A 24,506-nucleotide genomic window follows, 5' to 3' on the forward strand; every position below is an offset into this window, starting at 1 on the left:
AGCATGCATTAAAACTTTTAAGACTTTTAGTTTCATGATGCATTTTGAAATGGGTCTTCATCATAATAGCCTCCCCCAGCCATAGACCGTGGAAACACTTTGATCTATACTAACCCAGTACCACAGCACATCCTCAAAACCTGCACTCCTAACTTTCCTTCAAGGAGCTGGGGGTGGGCGTAGCCGGAGCCCGGCTGCACAATCAGAATTCCCCTTAGGCTTGATTGACGTCAGCCTAACCCCGACTTCCGGAGCCACGACGACGGGGAGGGGCTTCCCTGTGAGTGACGTGCCACCCAGTCAATCAGGGGCCGCGGTTGTCCGGATTGGCGTTTACGCAGCTCCCGCAGAGTGCCGGGCGGGATTTCCGCAATCGCGAGTAATATGGCGAAGACTTACGATTACTTGTTTAAACTACTGTTAATCGGGGATTCGGGAGTTGGGAAGACCTGCGTTTTGTTCAGATTTTCAGAGGATGCCTTTAACTCAACGTTTATCTCCACTATAGGTAGGTCGGCGTTTGCGGTGAGCTCTTCTGGTCGGGTTAATTGGAAAGGGGGGGGTTGGCTGTATCTTACTGCGCTGAGACAACCCCAGTGCAATCAGTCCTGTAGCTATAGCAGTCCGCAGAATACACCTCATGTCGGGCATGAAATGAAAGAAAAAAATCCTAAAAGTTGCACTGCGTGCCCTTGCACGCTGTGCGTTATAACGCGACACTTGATTGTAAGGTAGTGAGCAGCAGGGTCTTGGTTCAGTTATAGTTTTGTAGATATACGTGTTATGATGGAGCACAAAGGTCTTGGTATTTCCTTATGCGGTGGCTCCGTGGTATTTAGGCTGTGAACTATAATATGTATTTATGCAGTTTCCTCGGCTAAATTGGGACGCGTTTCTCGCGCAGTGTTTTAACACATGCTCGTTTGTGTAAGACCCCGCAGTTAGTTTGTTTTTTAAACTAAACGTTAGTGCTCTAAAAACTTGCTGGAGATAACTTTATAGGAAGTGTTGTGAAGTGTCTATCCGGTTTCATTTTTTATCGCCCGGTGGCGGGCCGGCAGACTGCAGGCTGCGGAAACGCAACTTCTTTGGGGGGTTAATTCTTATCTCGCCTCCGGGCTTTGTCAAGTACTTTCTGCCTGGACGTCTGTGATACGACATGTACAGTATCTGGGTTCTCGTCTGGCTGCCGTGGAGCTGTTACAAACTAAATGCATGTAGGAGAGTTGAAATAGCATCACCCCCCCCCCCCCGAGCTCACTTCGCTGTTTTTATAGCTTCCTAAAAATGAGATGAGAATCTTGTGAGTGTCGAACGGAGAAGACTCCGAAGGAACCTCATACACGTATTCAAAACCCCCCAAGGCCACTGACAGTCAGTTTCTTCAGAATGAACAGTGAAACTCGAAACGCAGGATACGAGTGGAATCAACGTGGCAGTTCGTTTGAAAACAAGAACAAGAGGCACACCTTTACCAAAAGGGTTGTGGGAGTGTGGAGCACACTATGTGGTTGAAGCCAATCGCCTGGCTGCTTTCAAGGAACAGCTGGATGAGATGCTTGGATGAATTAGCTGCTGACTGTCTAAAGGGAACCTTTTGTTTGGAACCTTTTTTATGTTCTTAATTGTTGCATCTCTGAAAAACAAGCAACGTTGAACGCGCCGCTACTTTTTCTACAAGTTCAGAAAATGTGGTGATTCTATATTTAACCAGTTTCTTTTTTGGTGTGCTGGAGTACACTGGAGATGGATTAAAAAGGGGGGGAGGGGCTCTGTTATTTCATTTCTACCTCCCTGCTGACTGTGTTTTTAAGACCAAGAGCAGAGGGCTCATGTCTTTACCCCCAGAGTGCTGGGGGAGATCTTCTGAACAATTAGAAAATGGACTACATGCGCCTCTAGTGAGTTTAGAGCTGTTGTATACGCTCAGCAATTTTCTTTTTATTTCAATCTAGATACACTTTCCTTCCCACACGGTGTTCTCTTCAGATGTGTTGTGCTTAGTTGAAGGCCAGTGGAGTCCCCTTGGGCTTGGCACGATGAGGCAGCTTGTGTGTATTCTAATTTGAGGAAGGCTTGTCAGTTCCTTAAAAAGCTGTTGCATCCAAAGTTCTGTTATACTTTTGTTTCTCATTTAGCCAAAGGGACTGATGCTCAGCGACAGCCCTCTGACTGAGAGGATGTTGCCCAGCAACACAACAGAGCAACACAAGGCTCTGGTGCGATATCCTCCTCCTGACCTCGGCACACCCAGCTTTTATCTTCCCAGGTTTATTCAGAGCCTGGTAGGCTCACCTGATTGTGTACGAGATTGAAACAAAGTCCTCTTTCTCTCAGTCCAGGAAGGAACCAGGGCCAAAGTAAAACATCTTTCCGGAGAAGGTTAAGTAGAAGAGGCCTAGATACTGCTGCACAGGAGGAAACTAGAGCAGGCTTTCTTCGGAAAACCTTGATGATGACCGAGTTTGGTTTGGTATTATCTGCTGTCATCCCTGCAAGCCATTTTTGAGAACTGATGTATATTTGTAGGTGTGAGTGACTGCGATGTGGACTTCCTTCCTATATCAAGGCCTGAGCAACATCGAACATGAGGTCTAGCCTGCCTGTGCTTCCTTTATGGTCCTGGTGAGATCACCACGATTGCCTTTTGCATTCAGTGATGCTGTTTATGAATACAAGTCCTAAATCCTGTGAGTTTTGTTTTTCATACAAGCACATTCAGACAATAGGTGCCATTCCCAGAGGAAACTTGTACATTAGATAGATAGATAATACTGTATTAATCCCGTAGGGAAATTGATGTGTTACAGCAGTCCAGCCCAAGACAAGCAAAACAGACATCAGAATAGTTATAAAACAAAAGACAAACAAGATAAATAAAAATAAATAAATACATAGGTGTGTGCAAAATGTGCTGATCATAGTCACTGTAAAAACAATAAAATATGTGCAAAATGTGCAAAGGTTTATACAGACTGTCCAAAAAGTACAATGGAGTAAACATGCTGTCCATAGAGGAGCAAATGAAGGGCTAAAAATGAAGGGCATTAGATTGGTGTTTCTCTTTTGGTCATGCTGATAAACGCCTTGAAGGGTTATTCCAATTTTTCATCGCTTTACGTAGCGATCACCTCGCACCTGCTGGCAGGCGGTTCCGAAACGTGCCTTTCTTAAGATTAGATATGGCAACAGCGCAGTCTTTGACCATTGAAAGTACCTTTTGAAACGGAATGCATGGTTGTTCCAAGCACGTGTTCTTCCATGATGATGTCATGTATTAAGAATACCTCCCAGAATCCCTTGTTCCCACCCTGGGGCCACACAGATGACACCATGAACAGGCTCACCACCTGGTATGGTGACCACACTGAGAAAGGTGGAGTAGACACCACGAGGGCTTTAACTTGCTCTGAGCCCTGGATAAATCTTTTTACCCTATGGCTCAGATCAGGTGTAGTTTCTGTCCTTATCAGTTTGATATCTGATAGGCCAGCTATGTGGGGGCTGCGTCTTAAATGGATGTTTGGTATGTGAAGCTGGATCAGGGGCATGCCTCTTCCTCTTAGCCCATAGAACAGGTTTTATACTCCTGATATTGTATACAATCAGATGAAACAACTAGGCTATTAATAGATCAAGGAAGAGTGGAGCAATGTATAGTGAGGTTGCAGCAGAGTTTTGTGTTCCTGTGTTGTGTTGCTGGGCAACATCCTCTCAGAGCGGTGTTGCTGGGCATCAGCTCTTCAGCCAGTTCTGCACGTGCAGCAGTTTTGAGCATGTTATGCTTGAGGACTGAGTACTCTTTACATATACTGCAGCTGATATATAAATTCCACCCTCTTTCAGGAGAAGTAGGGATGACGAGCAACCTTCTCAGATGTCCTTGTTTTAGTTTTCGTCTCCGCGGTTGAGTTCTGATTTCAACCCGTTCCGTATTTCAAACTTCCCATTTGGCGTTTCACAGAGTTTTCCTTTGTTGAAGCACATGTGTGTATTGCCAAGATGTTTGCAGGGATTCTTTGAAATTGTTTTCCTGAGCTCTGTGCCAATCAGTCTTCGTTTTGGCTTACAGGTCATGTGCAGTGAAGATCGCTACAGGTGGAAAGTCTTATTGAGGGTGTCCCAGGCTGAATGTACCAGTTTTGAATGTATTTCTAGCCAAAATTTCTAGTCAGCCTGGAGCGACCTGTGGTATGAAGTATACCTCTCTGTTTCCGACAATGTGCTGCCTGCTGGAAATGAGTCATCTTTATTTTCCCTAATGGCAGAAGACGTATTGTCTAATTCCCAGCTGGGGACAGCAGGCAGCAGAGATCAGGTGGCATTCTGCATAGTCAGCACAAGAGTAAAAGGAATACAAGCCATGAGTTCACGGGACTGGGGGCGCAGAAGCTTGGAATGATCAGGGCTCATAAGAGTTTTACAAAGTGGTGGTTTAAGAGCCTTTAGCCTGGAAGGCATTAAAATGAGCCCCTTGTTCGACTGCTGTGAACAAGTGACGATAACAGTGATCGCTGTTGCTTGTGAGGCTGCAGGAGGAGCAGCTGTGTGGGGTACACAGATGAACAGCATTAACTACAGCTGCATGGGTCTGACTGCAGCTGTGGGTGAGACAAGGACAGCTCTTTGTTGCAAAAGAGGAGGGAAAGTTGAAAAATGTTGGCAAGACCAGTTTTAGTAAAAAACGTGACCATACTGGAGGATTGACTTAAAAACCTCAAGAAAACCCTGATCACATTCCTCTCTTTCCTGCTCAGAGGGTTTTTCCCAGTATGCTCATTTCAGGACTGTTGTTTTCTTTCTTATTCCAGGATGCTATCTTTGTCTTGTGTTGCTGTTTGCTTACTGTGATCCCCTGCCAGAAGATTAAGCTTTTCCATTTTCTCACTGTCTTCTAGGTATTGACTTCAAAATTAGAACAATAGAACTAGATGGAAAGAAGATTAAGCTACAGATATGGTAAGTTTTGTGTATGTTCCACATTGACACATAGCCTTCAGAATTCATCCACTGATGAGTCTCTCTCAATAGGAATGAACTGCAATTAAAGGTGTATGTGAGTTTATATTAAAAGAATACCATTAAGCCCAGGTTCAGAGGTGATGTGCAGATAAGTGGTTTAATTGTTCTGTGATGTGTTTAAACACATTCAAGAGAGTGCAACCACAAGTGCTTAGTGACATATCACAATGTCAAAATTGCATAAACTATGAAATGGAATAGAATCTTCTAAAGAGAGTTTCGCACCTTGCCTTTAGCTGGTGTGTGCAGTCATGCGAGGTCCTTATATTTACTGTTCACTAGCTGTGGTTGAAAATGCATAAACCAAAACTGTTCAGTCGCTTTTAAGATTGCATTCACCTCTATTCATGAAGGTGAGACCATCACTCCCCTTTGCAATACTCAGTAAAATTCAATTTCCAATCTTTTCAACCACTTTGGGGGGGAGGGGGGCATGACTTTTCAGAGGCTGAGAAGGTCACAAACTAGTGACCTTGCTGACTAGTCACCTTGCTGTTTGATCACTGTTTACAAGTGCATTTGAACCAAGGTTTGTTGTTCAGCCTCTTGTTGACAGACCACAGTAGGAACCCAGTCATCCGTTTTTAATTTAATGCTGTTTCTGTGCAGCTGTCCTGACCTGACTAGCATCTGGCACTGTCATGAGTTGTCCTCTTGGTATGAAAACAGGAGGAGACGTTTTACATTTACAGTGAGCTTTGTCGCAGGCAGACGTAGCACGGAGAAGTTATGTACATCTGCTAAAGTGTCCGGCTCAAGCTCAGCTGAAAGAGGGTGTCCCGCAACTTCGAACAGGCGTGTTGGAAGTCGGGGGGAGCACTGACACTCTTTGAATGGATTAACAATTGGGTGCTAACCTTCATTAGACGTTTCTTGATGAAACCGGACTAAGGAAGGCGTGCTTTAGTTATGTCGAAACCCATTGTAGGCTGTTGTCAAGAAGAAATAAAGTGTACCTTTTTGAATTTGAAGGTTTCCTTAATTGCCCCTGATATCATTGCGTCAGCTATTGTGTGCGACAAACACCCCAGGCACATAACTATGTTAATTGATTTTGTTTTGAAAATGGTTTATTTTGCAGGGATACAGCAGGGCAGGAGCGATTCCGAACAATCACAACGGCTTACTACAGAGGAGCCATGGTGAGTAATGATGCAGAACATTTAAGACTTAGATCACCTTCAAGTGATCTAAGTCTCATCTTAGGTGCGAGTCATTTCTGCCTTTTGTGACGTGTTAGGTATACTGTAGATACCTGGGGTATGTTTGGCTACCTTGTACATCTTGGATCTCCAAATACTCTGTAAATCTGTAGTTTTGTGCACCTGTGCTCCCCTTCCATCTGTGCTTCTAACACCACATTTGCTCAGCTATTTTTCAGAGATAAACTCTGATTTATATCTGGGTGATGCGTCCTGTAGTGATTTTTTTTAAACAAAAGTGTGATGCATGACGTTTCTGGGTATTTGCTAAATTATTTTCTAAAGATGTATTAGAATGTATTTTTTCTTTTTTATGAACCGATGTAAGTGTAAAAAATATTTTCACAGTTTTTAATTGCTTTCAGAAATTGCACCGCTGTCATGCAATCACTGTAATGAGCTTTGCTGTTTAGTCACCTTAAGTATTTAATCTCGAGTATGAGAATTGCTTACTGCTGAGAGTGAAAAGCTTACTGCTGACTTACTGAGAAAACATTGGTATTCACATTTGTTTTGTAGAAGATTGCAATTGTAAATCTGTACTATTTTTTCTTCCTTTGTCAAAGTGAATATTGAATGCTTTTTATAGCTCTTAATATTTGTGAACCCTGAAACTGAATTCCAGATTATGACCTTACTGCAGTCATTTAGATCTGTAATTTCAAAGATGATCCATTATCTGTTTTTCCTGTACTTCCAGGGCATTATGTTAGTATATGACATCACCAATGAGAAATCATTTGACAACATCAAGAACTGGATACGGAACATTGAAGAGGTGTGCTCACTTTTGAGATTTCATTTTCTGACCTGTGATTTACAGTTTCAGAATGTAGTCTCTTTCGATCTGTCCTCAAGTTAGAGCTTCAGTGCAGAGCTGTTTTTTTACTTGCGAAATTGCCCAGTATTGTTTAAGCTTGTCGTTCCATGTGTCTGGATTTTTCTTTCCACGTGTGTGATTAAAGACCAGTAAGAGACGCTCCTGAATGGTTCAACCAGTAAAGGCACTTGGAGTGCAGGTTCAGCTCTATATCCCTGATGTCACTAGTATGAGCTCAGGGCAGGTGTGTCATTAGCCAACTGTAACTGGGATTCTCTTAAGTCCCTTTATTTAGTGATACACGGCTGGTTGTGTGCTGCTTAGGTCAGGTTGGCATAGCTGTAACTTGTTGATCTGCAGGCTTAAGGTAGCATTTGGGAGAAAAGTCCTTCTCCACCAGTTAGTGCCAGTTGCTCTGTAGCCAGCAACATATAAAAAAAGGTGAATGGCTTTGCAGGGTGGGTGTGTTGGAGGAGCATGTCCACGTGTCTCACTCTTTCTCCAATGAGTATGGGAGTTGTTCCCTAACAGCTGAGTCTTGCACTGTTCCAAATAATCATGAATAAAAGGTTAATATTTTGGAATCATGAACCAGTGAAGTGGCAAGAGGTATTTTGATCTTGTGCATTCCCCCCAAAAAATGTATTCACCGTAGTGATTCCTTTTAATTGATACAGCATGCGTCAGCGGATGTGGAGAAGATGGTTCTGGGAAACAAGTGCGATGTTAACGAGAAACGGCAGGTCTCTAAAGAACGAGGAGAGAAGGTAAAGACGAGATGATGGCTCCGACTGTCTGTAGCTCCCAGCAACTGCAGGGCATGCAAAAGATTAGCTTGAAGTGATGAGCAGAATTCAGATTTATTTTCTTGGCTTAATGGAATAAACATTGAAAAGAAATGTGTTTTGCTTTAGTTAATTCTGCCTTCCTCTTTTATCAGTTGGCGTTGGAGTATGGGATAAAGTTCATGGAGACCAGTGCAAAGGCCAACATCAATGTGGAAAATGTGAGTGAAGCTGACTGGTTTCTAAGTCATTTCTTGATTAAATGTCTTGACTGTTAAACAGTAGAGTTTTGGGAATGGTAAGAACATTAAGGTCAAATGTTAACACGTTTGAAGTTCACGCTGTTTCAGATTGGATTCAAATGCTTTTTTACTGTTAATAATGACAGTTATGCCAACTTTTACTGCACTAATTTACTGCACTCCCTAGTGAAGGGAAAAATTCAGGTGTCACTGATGTATTACTGTGGTTGACAGCACAATGTTTATTTCTTTTAGGCGTTTTTAACACTTGCCAGAGATATCAAAGCAAAAATGGACAAGAAATTGGTAAGAGCATCCAGACCCATCTTTTTTTCTAACTGTTTTTCCACTTCAGCTGGAATATAAATGGCATTTCCAGTTGACATTTTTTAAAATGCTGCATCTCAGAACCCTCGGGGAACCTGTGGCAGCCAATAAAAGGGACAAAGCAGGTGGCTGAGATCAAGAAAGGCAGGGACAGTCAGTCATGTTTAATTGGTAAACACTTGAGGCCGCCTAAGTTTAGGTGGTGCCTGTGTCAAGGGTGTTTACAGTTAATGAAGTAAAAGGCAAAATATGTCCTATAAATACACAGTAAATGCAGACAAGACACAAAAGAAAATTCTGAAAGTGATATAGGAATTTGTAGTTTTATTCCCGAGTTCTAGAAGTTTGTAAAAGGCGAATAAAGCATAGAAACCAAAGCTACTCCGAGGAGATGCCTTTGTTTTTTCAAAGCAAAATGCTTTCTCTTAACTGAAGAAAAACCAGTTGATTCCACTGAAAGTGAAGTCTGCCTCTGAGTGCAGATACGGTGCTTTTGAGATGACAGTCCCGTTTCCTGTCTCGCGCCGTGGTGAATTGTGCCAGGAGCTCTGTGGAGAGAGGAGGGGTTTTGACCGTGTGGTTCCGTCCATTTCAGGAGGGGAACAGCCCCCAAGGCAGCAACCAGGGAGTGAAGATCACCTCGGATCAACAGAAGAAAAGCAGTTTCTTCCGATGTGACCTGCTGTGAGGACCGTGGCCTTACTGTCCGCCCCCTGGTGGCCGGACCGAACTGGACTGTGCTTTTTTTGCTCAGAGCGCGCTCTCTCTCCCCCTCTGGCTCTATTGCTGTCTCCTTTTCTCCGTGGGCTCGCCCCCCCCCACCCCCACCCCCCGCACCTGTCCTACCCTGCTGCATAGCGGAAGGCCGCACAAGACCCTCTTCTTCGTTTCCTGACCTGATGGGTTTTTGCTTTTTATTTTCCTCTCCAGCCATGGTGGGGGCTGGGGGGCTGATCTAAAGCAGATACGAATTCTGTCAACTGCCTCAGGCCGGGTGTGATGGCCTCCTGTTGATTGGTTTCCCAGCATTCCTCAACACCAGAGTTCTTCTTTTTTTGCACGTTTCTGTTTTAGCATCCTGCGTTCGTGATCTTTTGCCCCTTAGCATTTACACCTCCACCAAAGTTCACTGAGGTCTGGAGCAGAGTTGCATATGATTAGAGATGGAGAGAAAATATCTCTGAGCCACACTGGATGAGATGATTCCATCATATTAGACCATTGTAATTTTTTAGAAATGGCCAGCAAAGATCGAACTAACCCAGCTAATCTGCTTTAAGAATAGAGTGGCTTACCAGATGTTTTTTTTCCATAATGAGTTCTTACATTTTGAATGAACCAATGCTGGTGAACATTGTAATGTGTAAAGTTGCCATTCTCTTTTTCACGATTGGAAGTGTCAGGCCATTTTACTCATTCAAGATTTTTTTTTTGCAAGGTACCAATTTTTTTTAAAGACGATTCTATGCCCCAACGTAATAGCTCGTGGCCTCCAAACCGGTTTAGACCTTGGGGCTGGGATTTTCTCTGCCGTACCTTCACCAGAGGTGTTTGCAGAAGTTGTTTTTGATGATGTGTAGTTATCACTGAGTGCTGCTTTTTTAATCGCAAGTTGGCACAGGAGCTCTTGGCTCAAAAGCCTGGAGCAAAGCAGGGTTCGTTGTATACATTCCTCGACAATCTTTAGTCGTAAAACGTTTTGTTTATCAAACGTCAATCGCCTACATCACATTTTGTCATTTAAAATGGTGTTTTCAAGGGTCATTTCACCACACTTCTATCACCTTCTTAAAAAAGAATTTTATGCCCACTGACTTGAAACTTAAGTCTCTTTTTTTGGAAATCAAGTTTACATTCCATGTGTTCACTGAAGTTGAGTTATTGAAGGATTTTTTTATTGCCTGCCAGGTCTTAATTATTCCATAGTGGAGACTGAAATTGCGTTTTTTGATAATGAAACTTAATACAATCTTTCCATCTTTTTTTCTTTCCTTCGGTTATTGTAGCTTTTACCACTCACCACTGCTATTCGGATTCTTGGGTTGCTTCATATTGCTTTCCTTGTAGGACGCTGTTTAATTTATTACATGTGATCAAAGTGTTTTTTTTTTGCCTTACCATGTATAAAGTTGAGCGTACTGCAGGATCACACCATAGGCCTCCAACAGGCAACAGAGCCCCAAAGAGTCTTGACCAAAAAGCAGTGTGGGAACACGGAAATCAATGTAGATGCATGGAGTTAAAGTGTTTTTATCATCAATATGAGTGCAGAACCTTAATCTGCATTCCACAAGTCAGGTCAGTGCTTGTTTTGCAGACCACTTTCTTACAACCGTTAGCAAAAGAAAACAACTTTTCCTTGGCTTTTCAGGTGTGCATCTGTGTTTCTTCCCTTGTCCACTTTATCTGTACTTGCACTCCTTATGCTTCTTTTTTTTTTAAAGCCAAGTATTTGTTTTGAAAGCGCTGAATTGGAGAAGGTTTCACTTTGGGTTTTGATCTAAATATATTGAAATCAGCCAGTATCCCCGGGAATCGCAATCTCCAATATTTGATCAGCTGGTTCCTGACAGTAGCTGGTTCTTCTCAGATTTCTGTGGCACCGTGATTTTTCTGCCTGTGTCATTATTCGTGACGTGCTTGCCCTCGTTTCAGCTTCCTGGCTTTCACCCACAGTAGCAGAGATCTGTCTTATGGCACCTCCCAAACTTTTATGAAATGCTGGAAACCATGCTGTAAATGAGGATCACTTTGGTAGAACAAAATCATTCCTGCAAGGGAGAAAGCCAAAGTCTGCTTTTTTTTTTAAAAAAGTCAATAAAAAATTATATTTTAAGAAAAGAGTGCTGTTTCAGACATAACCCCATTTTTTTGCTTTGAATGTTGTAACAGGACTAAGTGTTACTTAGCGTCTTGATTCCTGGTAATTGTTTTTGGAAAACAGTCTTAAGTGTTGCTGTACTGACCTCTCTGGGCTCCTGTGTTAGACTGGTAGGGGTTTCTACACGAAGCACGATGTGTATTGAAGCTGTCACAAGGGCCAGCTGTTGCTGAAGAATCTAGAAAAGAAAGTTTTTTTTTTCTTCCAAGGACAGAGTTCTAAATGCAGTATTTCATAGTCGCATATTGTTTTCTTCCATGGCTTAAAAAAAAATATACCAGTTTTCTGTGACCGTTATCGTAGATACATTTACTTTCGGTATGGTTTCCCCAAAGGATGTTTCCTTGTTTTTTCGAAGGGCACTATATGTAAAGAAACTTGTACAAGAGGCCTGTCCGATTTTGATCCCTACTTTATTTGATTTGGATCCGCGAATTCTGCAAACCTGGCAAAACGTCGTTTTGCAACAGAACAGTACGGAGCCATTTTTTAAAAAAAAAAGGTAAAGCAAATGTTCAGAGTCATCCGGACGGACTGACCCAGTCAGTGTTGGAGCCTAGTTCCCGTCTTGAAAGTACACACAAATGTTTCCTCCACGCTTTGATGGCGATGTGACCTTCTGCAGTATGTGGGCACTGTGTGTCTCTGGATGGGTGGGCGTTCTCTCCCAGTAGAGGGGATTTGTGGAAAAGTGCAGATAGGAGTATATTGCAATTGCTTGCTGGAGTGACGAGATGTGGTTAATGGCATACCTCTTCCACACTCAAGGTGGCAGTGCAGGGACTTTTAATGTGGAATTGGACAGAAAAATACCCCCTATATACCCTGTTTTCTTTTCTGTCTTGGATATCATTTATGTGCTGGTGTTATGTTGTGAATTCTGCTTTCTTGGAAGATGAACTAAGGACCACAAAGTTTTCGTTTTGAGAGGAGGGGATTTCAGAGAAGAGAAAGTCTTTATTAGCTGCGAGCCTGTAGTAGGAGAAAGGAAATTCAGATTGGTAATCAATCGAGCCCGCTATGCTTCTAGTTCCTAGAATGCTTTAAGGTTGCAAGTCATTTGGAAGGTGAAGTGCCCGTTGTGTTTTTCTCGTGACGGTCACGAATATTAAAGTGGCCTCTTGTCGCAGTTTTTATTCGAAAACATTGCTGCTGCGGAAAAGAGAGAGATTGGAGGAGTGCGTTGTGGCATGTCTGTAACTCTCCCCATGAAATCCAGTTTGCCTTCACCTCCGTTTAAAAAGTGAGAAGGGGAGAGGATCTCTCTTTTTGCTGGTGTATGGCTGGCTTTCCAAATGTAAAAATAACCCTGTGCTTGGCCTGGCCTGTGGGGAACTCCTCATCAACCCTGTGGAAAACCATGTTGCTGTCTTAAACCACCTCAGATACTTGATTTCCATTCTTCTTTTGAGCTATGCGTCATGTAACTTAATCACAGAAGACCTCAGCCTGTGTGTAAAAAAAAAAACAAGCTTAGAAATGATTTGTTATTTAGGAAGTATGGAGTCTGCCATTATCAAAAACATTCCTTCACCTTGTGCACCTTTTGTTTCTCAATTCCTCTGCTTAATTCATTGGCAGTTTTTTTGTTGTTGTGCATTTTCTTGATTTTAAGACAAGGTTGTACAAAAGAGAGAACTCATTTTAATTCTCGTTCTCAATGAAGCAGAAGGTCTTCTCAGTGCAATGTAATCCGTTAAAAAAATCAGGGATCAGATTACAATATTAGGCTGCAGGAGAATATACTGGAAAGCCAACCTTAATGAGAATCCTTGCTGTGAGCCAACCACCCATTCAAGGTTTTACAGTCCTTGAAAATGTCTGTTGCTTGCATTTTAGGCCCTGAAATGGAAATCAAACTATCAAAAACCCAGAGGGAGGCAGTCAGCAAATTAGGACTTATTTCCTCTATGGGATTTGTAGATGTTCTGGTACAAAGAGGGTCTAGTTTTTGACAGTCCACCTCCATGAAACCTTGGAACTGAGAAGTTTGCGTTTGTTTCAAATTTCTTAAACCTTTTCATTTTCGGAAGTGACCGTTTTTGTTTTCGTTAAATATATCATTGGCATTACTCTGGTCGCAACCCGCGTTCGGATTCCAACATCCTTGCTGATCGTCGAGCAAGTGGGGAGGAAATTTTACTGCGTTTTGGAAGGATTTGTAAATAACAATATCTGCAAAACAAAAAGAAATCTACTTTGATTGTACTGTACTTTCTAAAATCTTATTGAATTTATCTACAGCTTTGTAGATACGTGTACTTTTGCTGATTTATTAAAATGAGATTCTTTTAAAACAAGGTGTGGTTCTGGAGTTCTGTTTTTAGTGCCAGTACGCCATCCTGAAACTTGAGTTTCACAGCCACTGTTTTGGGGATTTGTACTGCTTACCTTACTCTCAAAACTTTGACATTGTATAGATGCCAGCCTGTACAGGAGATCTTGAACTGACTTCCTAAACACAGTTTTGTAGTTATTTTTTATTTGTCCCATGCAGTTCTTCATGGATGCCTGCTTTTTCTCTCTGCGTGAATTGTTTCTAAATGGAAGACAAAAGGGCTTAATTCAAGGTGGTTCGTATAGGATACACGGGAGAAATCGGATTAACGATACCCAGTGCGCTGAAGCCTATTGACAAACCGATATGCGTTAAACTAACATCATGACACTTAATTTTCAATCAGGTACGTTCCTAGATCCACTATTTTTTTCTGATACCTGGAGCGTGAGAGGGAAATCAATACAGGATGAGACACGCAGTAGGTAAACCAAACAACAAAAAAACCGCTCCCAGTGACTAATCACAGCGACCTTGTAACTTAAATACCTGTGACACTGTTTCGCCACGTTTGACTATCACTACTGTGTCTGAGGCCCACGCTTGGGTCATGTCCTGCTTGACTAATGTATTTAGGCTCCCGAAAGGACGGGAACCTATAGTAACGCAGACGAGCAGATTGAGGGTGAAGCAGGTTTTCCTCCATTTCCTGACACGGCCTGCTTACGTTTCACAAGGCAAACGTCCGGGAGACAGAAGTTTGACGAGATTTAGGAAGTAAAATGCGGGAAGCTTCCTCTTCATACACGCTTCCCACTGATGGGCCCGGTGTTTAAAAGGAAGCATTGAGCCGGATACAGGTCTTGAGCCGCGTTAAGGTGAAGCCATTCTGCCAAGCAGCGGCGTTGTGGCCCATTTAGACCCCCCCGGAAAACCACTGAATTGGCTACTACACCGGCAAGAGAAGGAGTGCTGCCCAGACGAAGGGGCGGTAATGTGGGGCAGCTTCATCGTGCAGCCGCAGGTGATGCTGAAAATGTGTTGCGTAAGGACCGCGGTGATATCGAGTCGGAGATCTTGCAGCACAGGGAAGTTTTAGAGACGTGGTGGAACTGTGCGATAAGATGACATTTACAATCGGAACAACACTGCAGAGATTCGCTGCTTCACTGATCCTAATCTTTCCATACAGCAGAGACTCCGGTATCTCTGCGCGTAGTCTTTAGTTTCAAAGGCACAAGATCAGTCATTTACTTAAGAACCGTGCCCCTGTATGGCGAAAGACATGCTGGTTTCTAACTCTCTGTTTCGTTTTTTATGTTTTTCACCGGGTTTCTAATGTGCCGATTTAACTTTATATAGATATAAGTTTTCCTGTTCAAATTAAAAGGGTGTTTTTTAAACTTAGTTTGGGTGGATTAAATCATGACAACCGCAATTTCCAGATTTTAGGCGTGGTAACCTTGAAGCTCCCTCGTGTATTACAGCAGCCAATCAAGAATAATCACCCTAGGTGTAACCCGGCGTTTCTGCTTTTCTGTGTTTAATATCTGTTATGCGGCTACGATGAATAAAAAAGTAAACATCAGGCTCTGTATAATAAACTACCCACATCAGCTTCATCAAGGCTAAATTAATTCTTACACTGTTAAATTTCATACCCGTGAATCTCTGCACTTTCAGAGTCTAATACAGAGCTGTGTAGATGTGCTACCTCGATTGCTCTACAAAGTGATGGCTTACCTGTTGTCAAGTGATTATGTACAATCACTAACTTGTCTGGATAGTCTCGGCACCTGTCCTACTGTTTTGACAGGACATTCTTCTATCAGGACTTTCAGCCGATGCCAGTAAAGCTACTTTACTGTGCTTTTCTATAGAAAGGGACAATTAATATCGCGAACTTGGAAGATCTCGTTTTAGAAAGTTATTATCCCTAAGTGCTCATATGAGAAGCGTAGGGGACGGACAGGAAAGGATCATTTCACAGCTGAAGGGCGATTTGTACTTTTAAAGTTCCTCGCTTTCCTCTCGCCCCGCCCCTTTCTGGCGCAGGTGTGAAATAGTTGTGAAACGCTCAGCACGGAACAGACACACACACACACGCACCTGCAGCTCTCGGTATTGGTAAAGACAGGTAAGTCTTTTTTTCCCTCCCACGGTCGACAACTTTTTGAGAGTGAAACGGGACGAGAACATGATTTGGGATCTTTTTGGAAGATGTCTGTTTTAGACTTTTTATCGCCTACAGAGGACGAAGTCCTAATTTCTTATTTTCTCGAGTCGATAACTAACGATGGGAACATACTTCCGTGAAGTCTGTAAAGAGAAGATCGAAGTGAAATCGTATTTCTGTTAGCGGTTTCCAAGATTGAAGGAGGAACGCCGAAAATAGTTCCCAAAATGTACAAAGCGGGTATCGTTATGCACATCTCTCAGAGAAAACATTCTTTGAAATGCTGTTTTGCCAATGTATTTTAAATAGCTCGACGTTTCTATTATGCTTGAAATAAAAATAGGATTCCAAGATTTGCAATTGCTTTTGAATTCAAAAACTAAGATTCTCTTTTGTGGCTCTGGAACCCTGGATTGAAACCACGTTGCCGAATTTGTCATTTCCTGTTATGGATGGGGTGTTTATTATTGAATTATTTTTACATGGCAATGTTTAAAAACAAAAATAGATACATGACCACAATATGGATGTTACTGGAATGCAAGACTTTTATCGTTTAAAGTCAATTAAAATGATTAAATTTAATCATCTGTGCAGGAGATTTATCACCCTTGAATTCCAGATCCCTGGACAGAGCGGTGTCTGTTAAAAAATATGTTCACCAGTTTTTTCTCCTACCTGCTACTATGGAGACTGCTGGCAACAAGAGACTGGTTTGTCAGCTCATAGTGTCATTTTAATTTACCTGAAAAGTTCCCGTGCAACTTAATCTTAGCATCTAGAATTTGATTTTTCTCGCCAATTTCGCCAGATCGGGGCATTGTTTATTATTGTTGTGCTCACAGAGCTTTGACATCTGAGCTCTGTTATAACTATGAGCATTTGAATATTGAAATATTCAAATGCAAAAGCCAGGATGGAAATAGCTAGCTTATTTGCATCATTTCTGTAGATCTTATAGGAATCGCATATATATATACTTCTTAATAGTCTTTCTGCAGATTCCGAGCATCGTATAAATTAACAGAAAAATAGGTGCATTTTCTCTGCACCTGTTCAGGTGCCTGACTATCTGTCACACATAATTGAAGCAGTACCCAGACTCTGCCTGACCGATGCATTTTGTGATGAATTTGACAGTTGTCAAGTTGAGCTCAGTTACAGTACAACTGATACTCATGATTCTTGTAAATACAGTTCACCTAAGAACCAATCAAGCAAACAATCGTAAAATAAGCTCAAATTGCAGTGGTGTGAAAATAAGCATTTTTTTAACGTAAAAAACCTACACGTTACACGTTTTCCTGATGTTCATTTGCCAGAGAAATGAAGTTTCTCTACTGCTGGAAATGCCAAGTTTATTTTTGCGTCGAGTCTTTGAACTGCTCTTGAACACGTTCTGTTTTAATCCCACAGACTCCAGAGAGTTAAAGGTTTTTTTTCCAAGGCTTATGGTAGAATTTAAATACGTAATCAGCGACATGTTATCAAAACTTAGCACAACCCCACCTTTGACAAGCGATGATTCGATCTGTTTGAAATTAAATTTTGCCCAGCTGTATTTTAGCGTGACACGTGTTGCCCGTGACCATCCTAGTATGACGAAGCAGTTGGGTTTATCAGGAGCGAAAAAAGTCGTAAAACGCAGGTTGTGACTTCATGGGATCTCTTTTGGTGACAGGAACGACCAGTAATTCTGTTTGCCTGCTCACGATCAGGAGGAATTAAGGAAAGCAGTTGTTGTAACGCAGGGTTGGAGTTATCGTCACAACGCTCCGTAGTTTATCCTCCGTGAAGAAAGCTTTTCTGATTGAGTTTGATCAGTGTGACACGTATACACGTAAAGAGGTAATCCCGTCTTGACTGCAAAAATTGAGCCAGGACTGAAATGCATTTAAATAGTAAAACGGGAGAAACACGATGACAACCGTAATCTCAAGAAGTCTGCAGATTGACAGATCTGAAGACTTTTTTTTAAGTGTTGCGATATATTAGCATTCGATACGTTTCATTAAGGATTATTTTGAGAGTTAGTATCGATATTTTGTTGCATTGTGATAGAGGTCTTATTATACTTCATTTGTGATGCTCAATAATCATCCATTTCATTTAATTTTTTTTGACCTTGCGGAATATTTGATTATCATATCTGAGGGCTAATTCTTAAATGAACAATGTCTCCTTTCCAGTTAAAGGCTGTAGCACAGACAGCGACTGGCCACATTGTCTGAAAGCTGCAGTTCGTGAGCAGACTGTAAAATGAAAACGCGTTATTGTTTTCATTTCTAGGTTATGTTAAAAGAACCACGTGCGTTAACTCATCCAGTTTGGGGGGGGGGGGGGGAGTTTTTGAGTCTTGTCAAGTCTGGAAAACCCAGGTGACCTAAGCCTGAATATATTTATTCATTTATTTATTTAGCTTGAAAAATGGTATGTCAAATTGCTAGTTCGGGGAATACGATTCTTCACCATTCCATTCCGGTCTAACTGCATTGCATGCAGATGACTATTTCTAGCCTGCGTTACTGGGTTGTTGGACATCAACACTGAATTTGCTATTTTCCTCCAAGGTTTGAACATCTTGTCAGGTCGGGATTAACATCTAAATACATTTCAGTGAATTTGAAAAAACATCAAATGTGTGATTATTTCAAACGGAGTCAGTCTCAGGCCATTGCTAGAACACCAACTGCTGTCTTCTTCTGGTGTTGTGCTTTTGAAATGGGAAGGCGAGGTGCACTGCCTTGTACTTCTGGGACATGGTCAACATTGACAATGAATGTCAAGTGCAGTTAGCATTTGGAACCTTGTGAAAGGCGTAAAATAGAATAACCTTTTTCTTTACTTAATCCCTTTCAGATATTTATTGTCAGAGACAGTAAACAGGCCTCTGCTTCAGTTAGGTTTGGTCATTATCATTTAAAAAAATACATTCATTTTTCCCACTCGCATATGAATATCTTTAATAAGGTCTTAAGACAGAACTTTTACAGAGGCTAAACGTTGACTGTTTGCAAGCAGAAATCCCACTTTAGTTGTTTACAGACCACATCTCCTAAGGAAACTAATGGATAACAAAATAATATAACTTTCTCAAAGTTAGCTTGGCCCTTCACTGAATTAGAAATTGTGAACTACTAGAAAATCCTTGAGAGGGAAGGTTTGTTAAAGGAAGGAAACTGTGTGTAGCAGGAGTAGCCTCAGTCATGGGTTATTTTGCTGCCCGAAACTGGAATCTAGTTCTGTTTGTTTTTGTAATGGACACCTCATTCAACTGCTGTCATTTTGGAAGTGCTACACCTGGACTTCCAGGCACAACAGCTGCTCAAAATGAGTCATGTAAATGCTTGTTTGGAATCTCCCAGAATGTAAATGACGTCATGCTGTTATATATAGTTAAAAGGCTCTAAACAGGTGTGTGAGTGGGGAGGAAGGCATTAGTAGCTTCTTTAACTGGTGGAAGTAACTGTCCCAGAATTTTTCAAATTTGAAAGCACTCCTTTCTTTCTAAGAAACCCAACTTCTCTTTTCTTCCCTAAAGAAGGAAGCACAGACTTTGTTCCGCACAGGGAGACCAAGGAGTTTGTGGTTTGTTTTATTCTGTCAAAGACCAACAAGTTTCATGTTTCCCTTGTGCAGATCCCAAGAGAGAGGATGAGCCATCTGCACGAGAGCGCAAAACACCAAGAGGCGCTCAAGTGGTTCACAGAATTCCAGATCGACCGAGTGATCAGGAATGGAGTTGTTCCTGACTGGTTCCATGGCATCATCTCTAGAAAGTAAGGATCTCAAAACCCTGTTAGAGGTCACTTCCTACTCCCTAACAATCACCAGTTTTTCCTGCTGAAAGGATGTGTGGAGGATGGATCCCAAAGACATTGCTTAAAAGCTGAAAAAGCAAACATTTTTAGAAGGTTTTGCTTTTTCATATCTATAGTACTGTGAAGGACTATTAAATCTAACATTTTAAGATGCTACTAATTCTTCAAAATTTCCTGATTTCCAATACAGTGGTGAATGCATTGATTATGTTGGGAGATGGCAAAAGTATTTTTTTTTCCAAAAGGTACTTTTACAATGGCAAAATTATAATTTCATTCATTGAAATTGTATATCAACAGAAAAAAAAATAATTCTGTATGTTATTTTTTTAATTTTGGGGAGATATAAGAGTGGGCAGTTAAGTTTTATCTTGGTGGGGGGGGGGGGGGGGGTACAGACCCTAAACGGAGGTCATGCCCTGACCTTTGCAGGTTTTAATTGCGTTTGCTGCTCTGATTCTCCAGGGATGCCGAAGACTTACTGATGTACAAACCAGTCGGCTGTTTCCTCATCCGGGTCAGTGAGAGCCGCATCGGGTATACTTTGTCCTGCCGGTGAGCTGATTGGCTTTTTCACATCGTGGGCGGCGTGCGGGGACGATGGGAAAGATACGATGGGAAAATGGCCCCATGTGCATTGTGCTTACTTCTCCTCCCTAGAGCCGACGACCGCTGCAGACACTACATGATCGACGTGCTGCGCAACGGCCAGTACATCATCGTGGGAGAGAATACCTCCCACAGGTCTCTCCAGGACCTGGTGGATTTCTACCGGAGGATTCCCCTCATGCCACACAATGAGTTGCTCCTCTCCACCTGCGGCCAGGCAAGTATCCCTGGGTGTTCCAGCTGCTGCTGCTCTCTTTTCCCATTTCCAGCTGCTGCCCTCCCTGCGCTGGCTCAGGGCAGCGCGCACCCAGTCAGGCGACCCCGTGCTCTCCTCATGCACGGCCCGGGAGCTGCCCAAACTGGTCAGCGCAAAGTCAGCTCGCGCGCAGAGCGAAGCTGCTCCCCGCTCAGCCACGGTCGCGCAAAACCTTTACCACCTCCACCGAGACGGTCATTTCTCTTTTGTGTTCTCCATTGCAGGACGACACAAAGTTTCCTCATTTTAAGCTCCCGGACTGAATTGGCTCTGACCTTTGCTAGAAAGCAAATGGGAAAGTGTTGTTTCTCTTTGTTTTGAAACAATGCTGGGCTGCTGTTCTTCCTCTGCTCAACACGGGTTGAGTTCAGCCATACATTTTGGATTGGGGAAGTTGTAGTTCGCTAGATATATGCAGCTCACACCAAAAGTGTACTGACTAAAGCAGCTATGAAACTGATGATGTTTGCTGTCGGTTGGACCTAATCAGACCAGGACCAACAGCTTGAGAGTGGAATGTATTCGGACCTGTATCTTACAGAGCTGAAGTCCATTTACGTCTTGCTTATAATGTTGGACTTCCTCCTCGCTTATCCGTGTTAAGCTTTCATGTTTAAGCCGTGCCTTAGCTTGATTCTCTTCCCTCTTCCGTTAGGTCTTGCCCTGACCTTGTCTGCTGTTTTTTCCTTGTTATTCATACAGGTGTGGCCATGATGTTTGTTTTGTTTTTTACTTGGAAGTGTTTGTTCTTTACACAACACGCACAGTCCTGTCCAGTGAAGAGGGCTTTTAATTAATACAAAATACCTGAAGAAGTCCAAATTCAATTCTGTATTTGGATCCTATTTGGTTTGGGCGGTAGGCTTTTTTAGATAGATGCGAGTCTATATGTAGTCTCTTGACTTATAAATGGTGTAATTAAATGAACTGTTAAACTGATAACAAGGAGCTCTCAAAACATGGATTGAGATCATTTAAAGAATATCACTAAGGAATTTGTTCTGTGCTGCCGAAGTACCATTTCTAACTATCCACGTTATCAAAAGCCTGAGATGAATTCACAGGGAGGTCTTTTTAAACAGAAAAGAGTGATGTGTAACTCCACAAAGTCCCAGTGAAAAGCTAAGGGAGCAGGGCAAACAGTAGGGAAACCAGGGCAAACCAGTAGTGCAGCTCACTGAATCTTCCCAGTTTGCTCCCTCTAGCGAAGCATTAAAGCTAGTGCATTGCTCACAGCAGCATGCCATTAAAACACTTGTCTTGTTGCAGGCCCCGAATGCCAGTGCTGACTATGCTGAGCTGCTGAATGGCTGGGGAAAAATCCCAGGATCCCCATCTGCTGGCATGAGACCCTGTGCCTCGCCCAGTAACTTGCCGCATTCCGACTCTCTGGCAAAACGCCGCTCGCCCATGGACGGCCTCCCACCCCTCCCGAATCACTGCCCCGTTCCTGCTGCAGGGGAGCTGTCCCAGGCCAAACCAAGCGCCCCCTTTTCTTCCCCACTGCCAGCGGCCAGTCTGTACCCTTGCCTGCCCGCTGAGCTGGCTGCTATGAGCCTCTCCACGGACATAGTAAGTGTTTGCATTCCAGCGTGTGGGAGTTCACACTTCTCTTGTTGCTCCTTTTCACAAACGCAAACTGTCGCTCTTGAAGTCTTGAAGGAAGTGTTGCCTTGCAAGGGGATGCTCTGTCCCCAGGCTACAGGCAACAGGATCAAGAAGGGCCCTTTAACCTTTGACCTGGGATAATCATTAACTTCCTTTAAAGGCTTTTCACTCAAGCAGAACTCATTCAAAGTTTCTGTAGGACACAGATTTACGTTGCACATGGTATGATCGTTTTACTCCTCTTTTTACTTCTCCTCTCCGTTGCAGACGACTGAAGTCATGCCAATACCTTTGCCAAGGAAAAAGAAGACCCAGAAATCAGCGCCGTCTGTGGAGCTGCCTACGGAATTGCCCTCCCAGACCTTTCTGCCACAGACCCAGGTGCAAACCAGCAGCGGTCCGGTCCAGACCCAGCCCAGCACCTTGATTTGCACAGAAACGCCTTTGACACGCTCCAACCCATGCTTTGGGGTGCCATCTTGCGAGCTTGCCAGTACAGAGAAGGGAGGCCTTGCAAAACCCCCCAAGGGCCCCCCCAGAAAGAAGAGTCTGGAAGAGCACACATACGAAGAGCCCTTCCAGCATGCCTCTGCTGGCTGTGTTGCCGAGCCTCCTGATCGGAGAGGCGCTTCAGCCAGGCGTGACACCGAGGGTGACTCCGCAGAGGATCGAAATATTTATGAGGAAATTTGGCAAGAGGAGAGGATATCGGAGCGAAAGGCCTGTCCTGCCACCACCTCATCTTCTCCCAGGGCTACCAAAACAATGGTCTTCAGCCCTGATGATCCCGTCTATGGGTCTGGCACACTAGTCTCTGTGCACAAAGAACAACCAGGCGTCCCTGTGGAGTACCTCCATCCTCCTCCCTTTGCCCCAGGCTACTGAGGAACTGTTGCATGAAATGGGCAGGACTACTTGCAGGGCACAGCCTGCCCTGACTTCATCCCGTGTGAGGGGGAGGCTGGGAGCCTGGCCCTAATGTCACCTCAGTGGCGCAGCATGTGGCCGACTTCAGCCTGCCTTATGATGTGTCCCACTGAGATGGAATTGCAGGTCGCCAGTATGGATCCTGCAAGACAAGCGAACACCGAGACAGCCAGACTGAAATAGTGCAAGACAAGTGCTTTAGGTGCTTGACCTTTGAAGTACTTTTTCTAACTGCTTCTCCCAGTTCAGGGTCACGGGGGATGCTAGAGCATAATCTAGCAAGCAACAGGTGCAAGGAGGGGTATGTCCTGGATGCCAGACCTTCACAGGGCAGACACACATCGGGGCCAATTTTCCCAGAAACCAATTAACCTACCAGCATGTCTTTGGACTGTGAGAGGAAACCTGTGCAAACACAGGGAGAACATACACACTCCTTTACCATAATAACACATAAAAAAACCTTTAATCATCCTTTAATTGTCATCACATATTGTTTACAATATTTGGCCTCCTAAATAGCTACTCTAAGTTGTTTATATTAATATAATATTTTTCTAACTTCAGATTGACCATTTTATTTTCTTGCTGATAATACGATTATCAGTATCCCATTCATAAAGGACTAGTTTTAGCACACTGCTCATATCTATATTGCCTACAGTTCAGTTTGGGATCAGTTTTGCACACTTTTTGCAGCAGTTCTGAATTAATATTAATATTCTTTGTGTTTTAATTGTATCCTTTCTTTAAATTTTTATGGATACTCACAATTTGAGTATCTTGACTTTCAGGGTTTTTTTTTACATGAAAAACAACTATTTGAGTATGTAAAGTGTTGTGTAAAATGTTACTATTTCTGTACATATGAAACAAAACCTTTCCTGAAAAAAGAACCATTTTCACATGGATAGCTGTCCATTTTGAAGTTGCAAAAATGACAAAATTAAAATCCTATAATGAAGTTTTAACGTGATTAATGAATTTTGTATTTTTTACCCTGTTTTCTTTTAAAATTGTTTAATGTGTTGTTAAAGGAGGAATCGAGCATTTCACAGGATTTGAGAGCAGAACCAGGATAATAATGCACAACATAACAAATGAATATTGGGGTGGGTTTTCAAGTCATTTTTTCCTGGTGAAGGTATGAGAAGTGCACAGGTAACAGTGCACCTTGAGTACTAACAGAAACTGACCACAGCTCCATCCCTCCATTTTTGAAACGCTTACTCCTGGCGAGGGTCCTGCTCATAACAAGCTGAGCAGAGCAGACCAGACTTCCCTTTCCCCAGCAACTGTCTCCAGTTCCTCCTGGGTGATTCCCAGGCCAGCTGAGAGAGAGAATCCCTGCAGCGCGTCCTGGGTCTCCTCTCAGTGGGCATCCCAGCCAGCTCCTCTCGATCCAGTGGAGCACCAACTCAACTCCAAGGTCCTGCCGAAGTGCCAAGGTCCTCACCCTGTCACGGAGAACAAGTCCAGCCACCCTAGAGAGAAACTGCATTTCCGCCATGATCTCGTTCTTTTGGTCACTCCCCAGGGCTCGTGGCCATGT

The 24,506-nt window shown here is 42.9% G+C and overlaps 2 protein-coding genes and 1 non-coding gene across 3 annotated transcripts; all 3 read left to right on the plus strand.

The window, feature by feature from the left end:
- The first annotated feature begins 351 nt into the window (after positions 1–351).
- On the plus strand, positions 352–13,579 carry LOC148813877 (ras-related protein Rab-8A). Its single transcript, XM_088907858.1, has 8 exons — positions 352–508; positions 4,899–4,959; positions 6,104–6,164; positions 6,925–7,002; positions 7,722–7,811; positions 7,985–8,050; positions 8,327–8,377; positions 8,994–13,579. Exons 1-8 carry the CDS (start codon positions 385–387, stop codon positions 9,084–9,086), a joined length of 624 nt encoding a protein of 207 aa, XP_088763984.1. The 5' UTR covers positions 352–384; the 3' UTR covers positions 9,087–13,579.
- On the plus strand, positions 3,421–3,608 carry LOC148813878 (U2 spliceosomal RNA). Its single transcript, XR_016086190.1, has one exon. It is a non-coding gene; the product is annotated as a U2 spliceosomal RNA (small nuclear RNA).
- A 2,042-nt stretch (positions 13,580–15,621) lies between the features above and the next one.
- Positions 15,622–23,918, plus strand: hsh2d (hematopoietic SH2 domain containing). The gene is made up of 6 exons (XM_088907489.1): positions 15,622–15,694; positions 19,373–19,512; positions 20,020–20,109; positions 20,215–20,380; positions 21,689–21,991; positions 22,295–23,918. The coding sequence occupies exons 2-6, from the start codon at positions 19,388–19,390 to the stop codon at positions 22,910–22,912; spliced, it is 1,302 nt and encodes a 433-aa protein (XP_088763615.1). The 5' UTR covers positions 15,622–15,694; positions 19,373–19,387; the 3' UTR covers positions 22,913–23,918.
- Positions 23,919–24,506: the final 588 nt, after the last annotated feature.

This window comes from Atractosteus spatula, chromosome 28, assembly GCF_055471065.1.
Source record: "Atractosteus spatula isolate fAtrSpa1 chromosome 28, fAtrSpa1.hap1, whole genome shotgun sequence".
Taxonomy (NCBI): Eukaryota; Metazoa; Chordata; class Actinopteri; order Semionotiformes; family Lepisosteidae; genus Atractosteus; species Atractosteus spatula.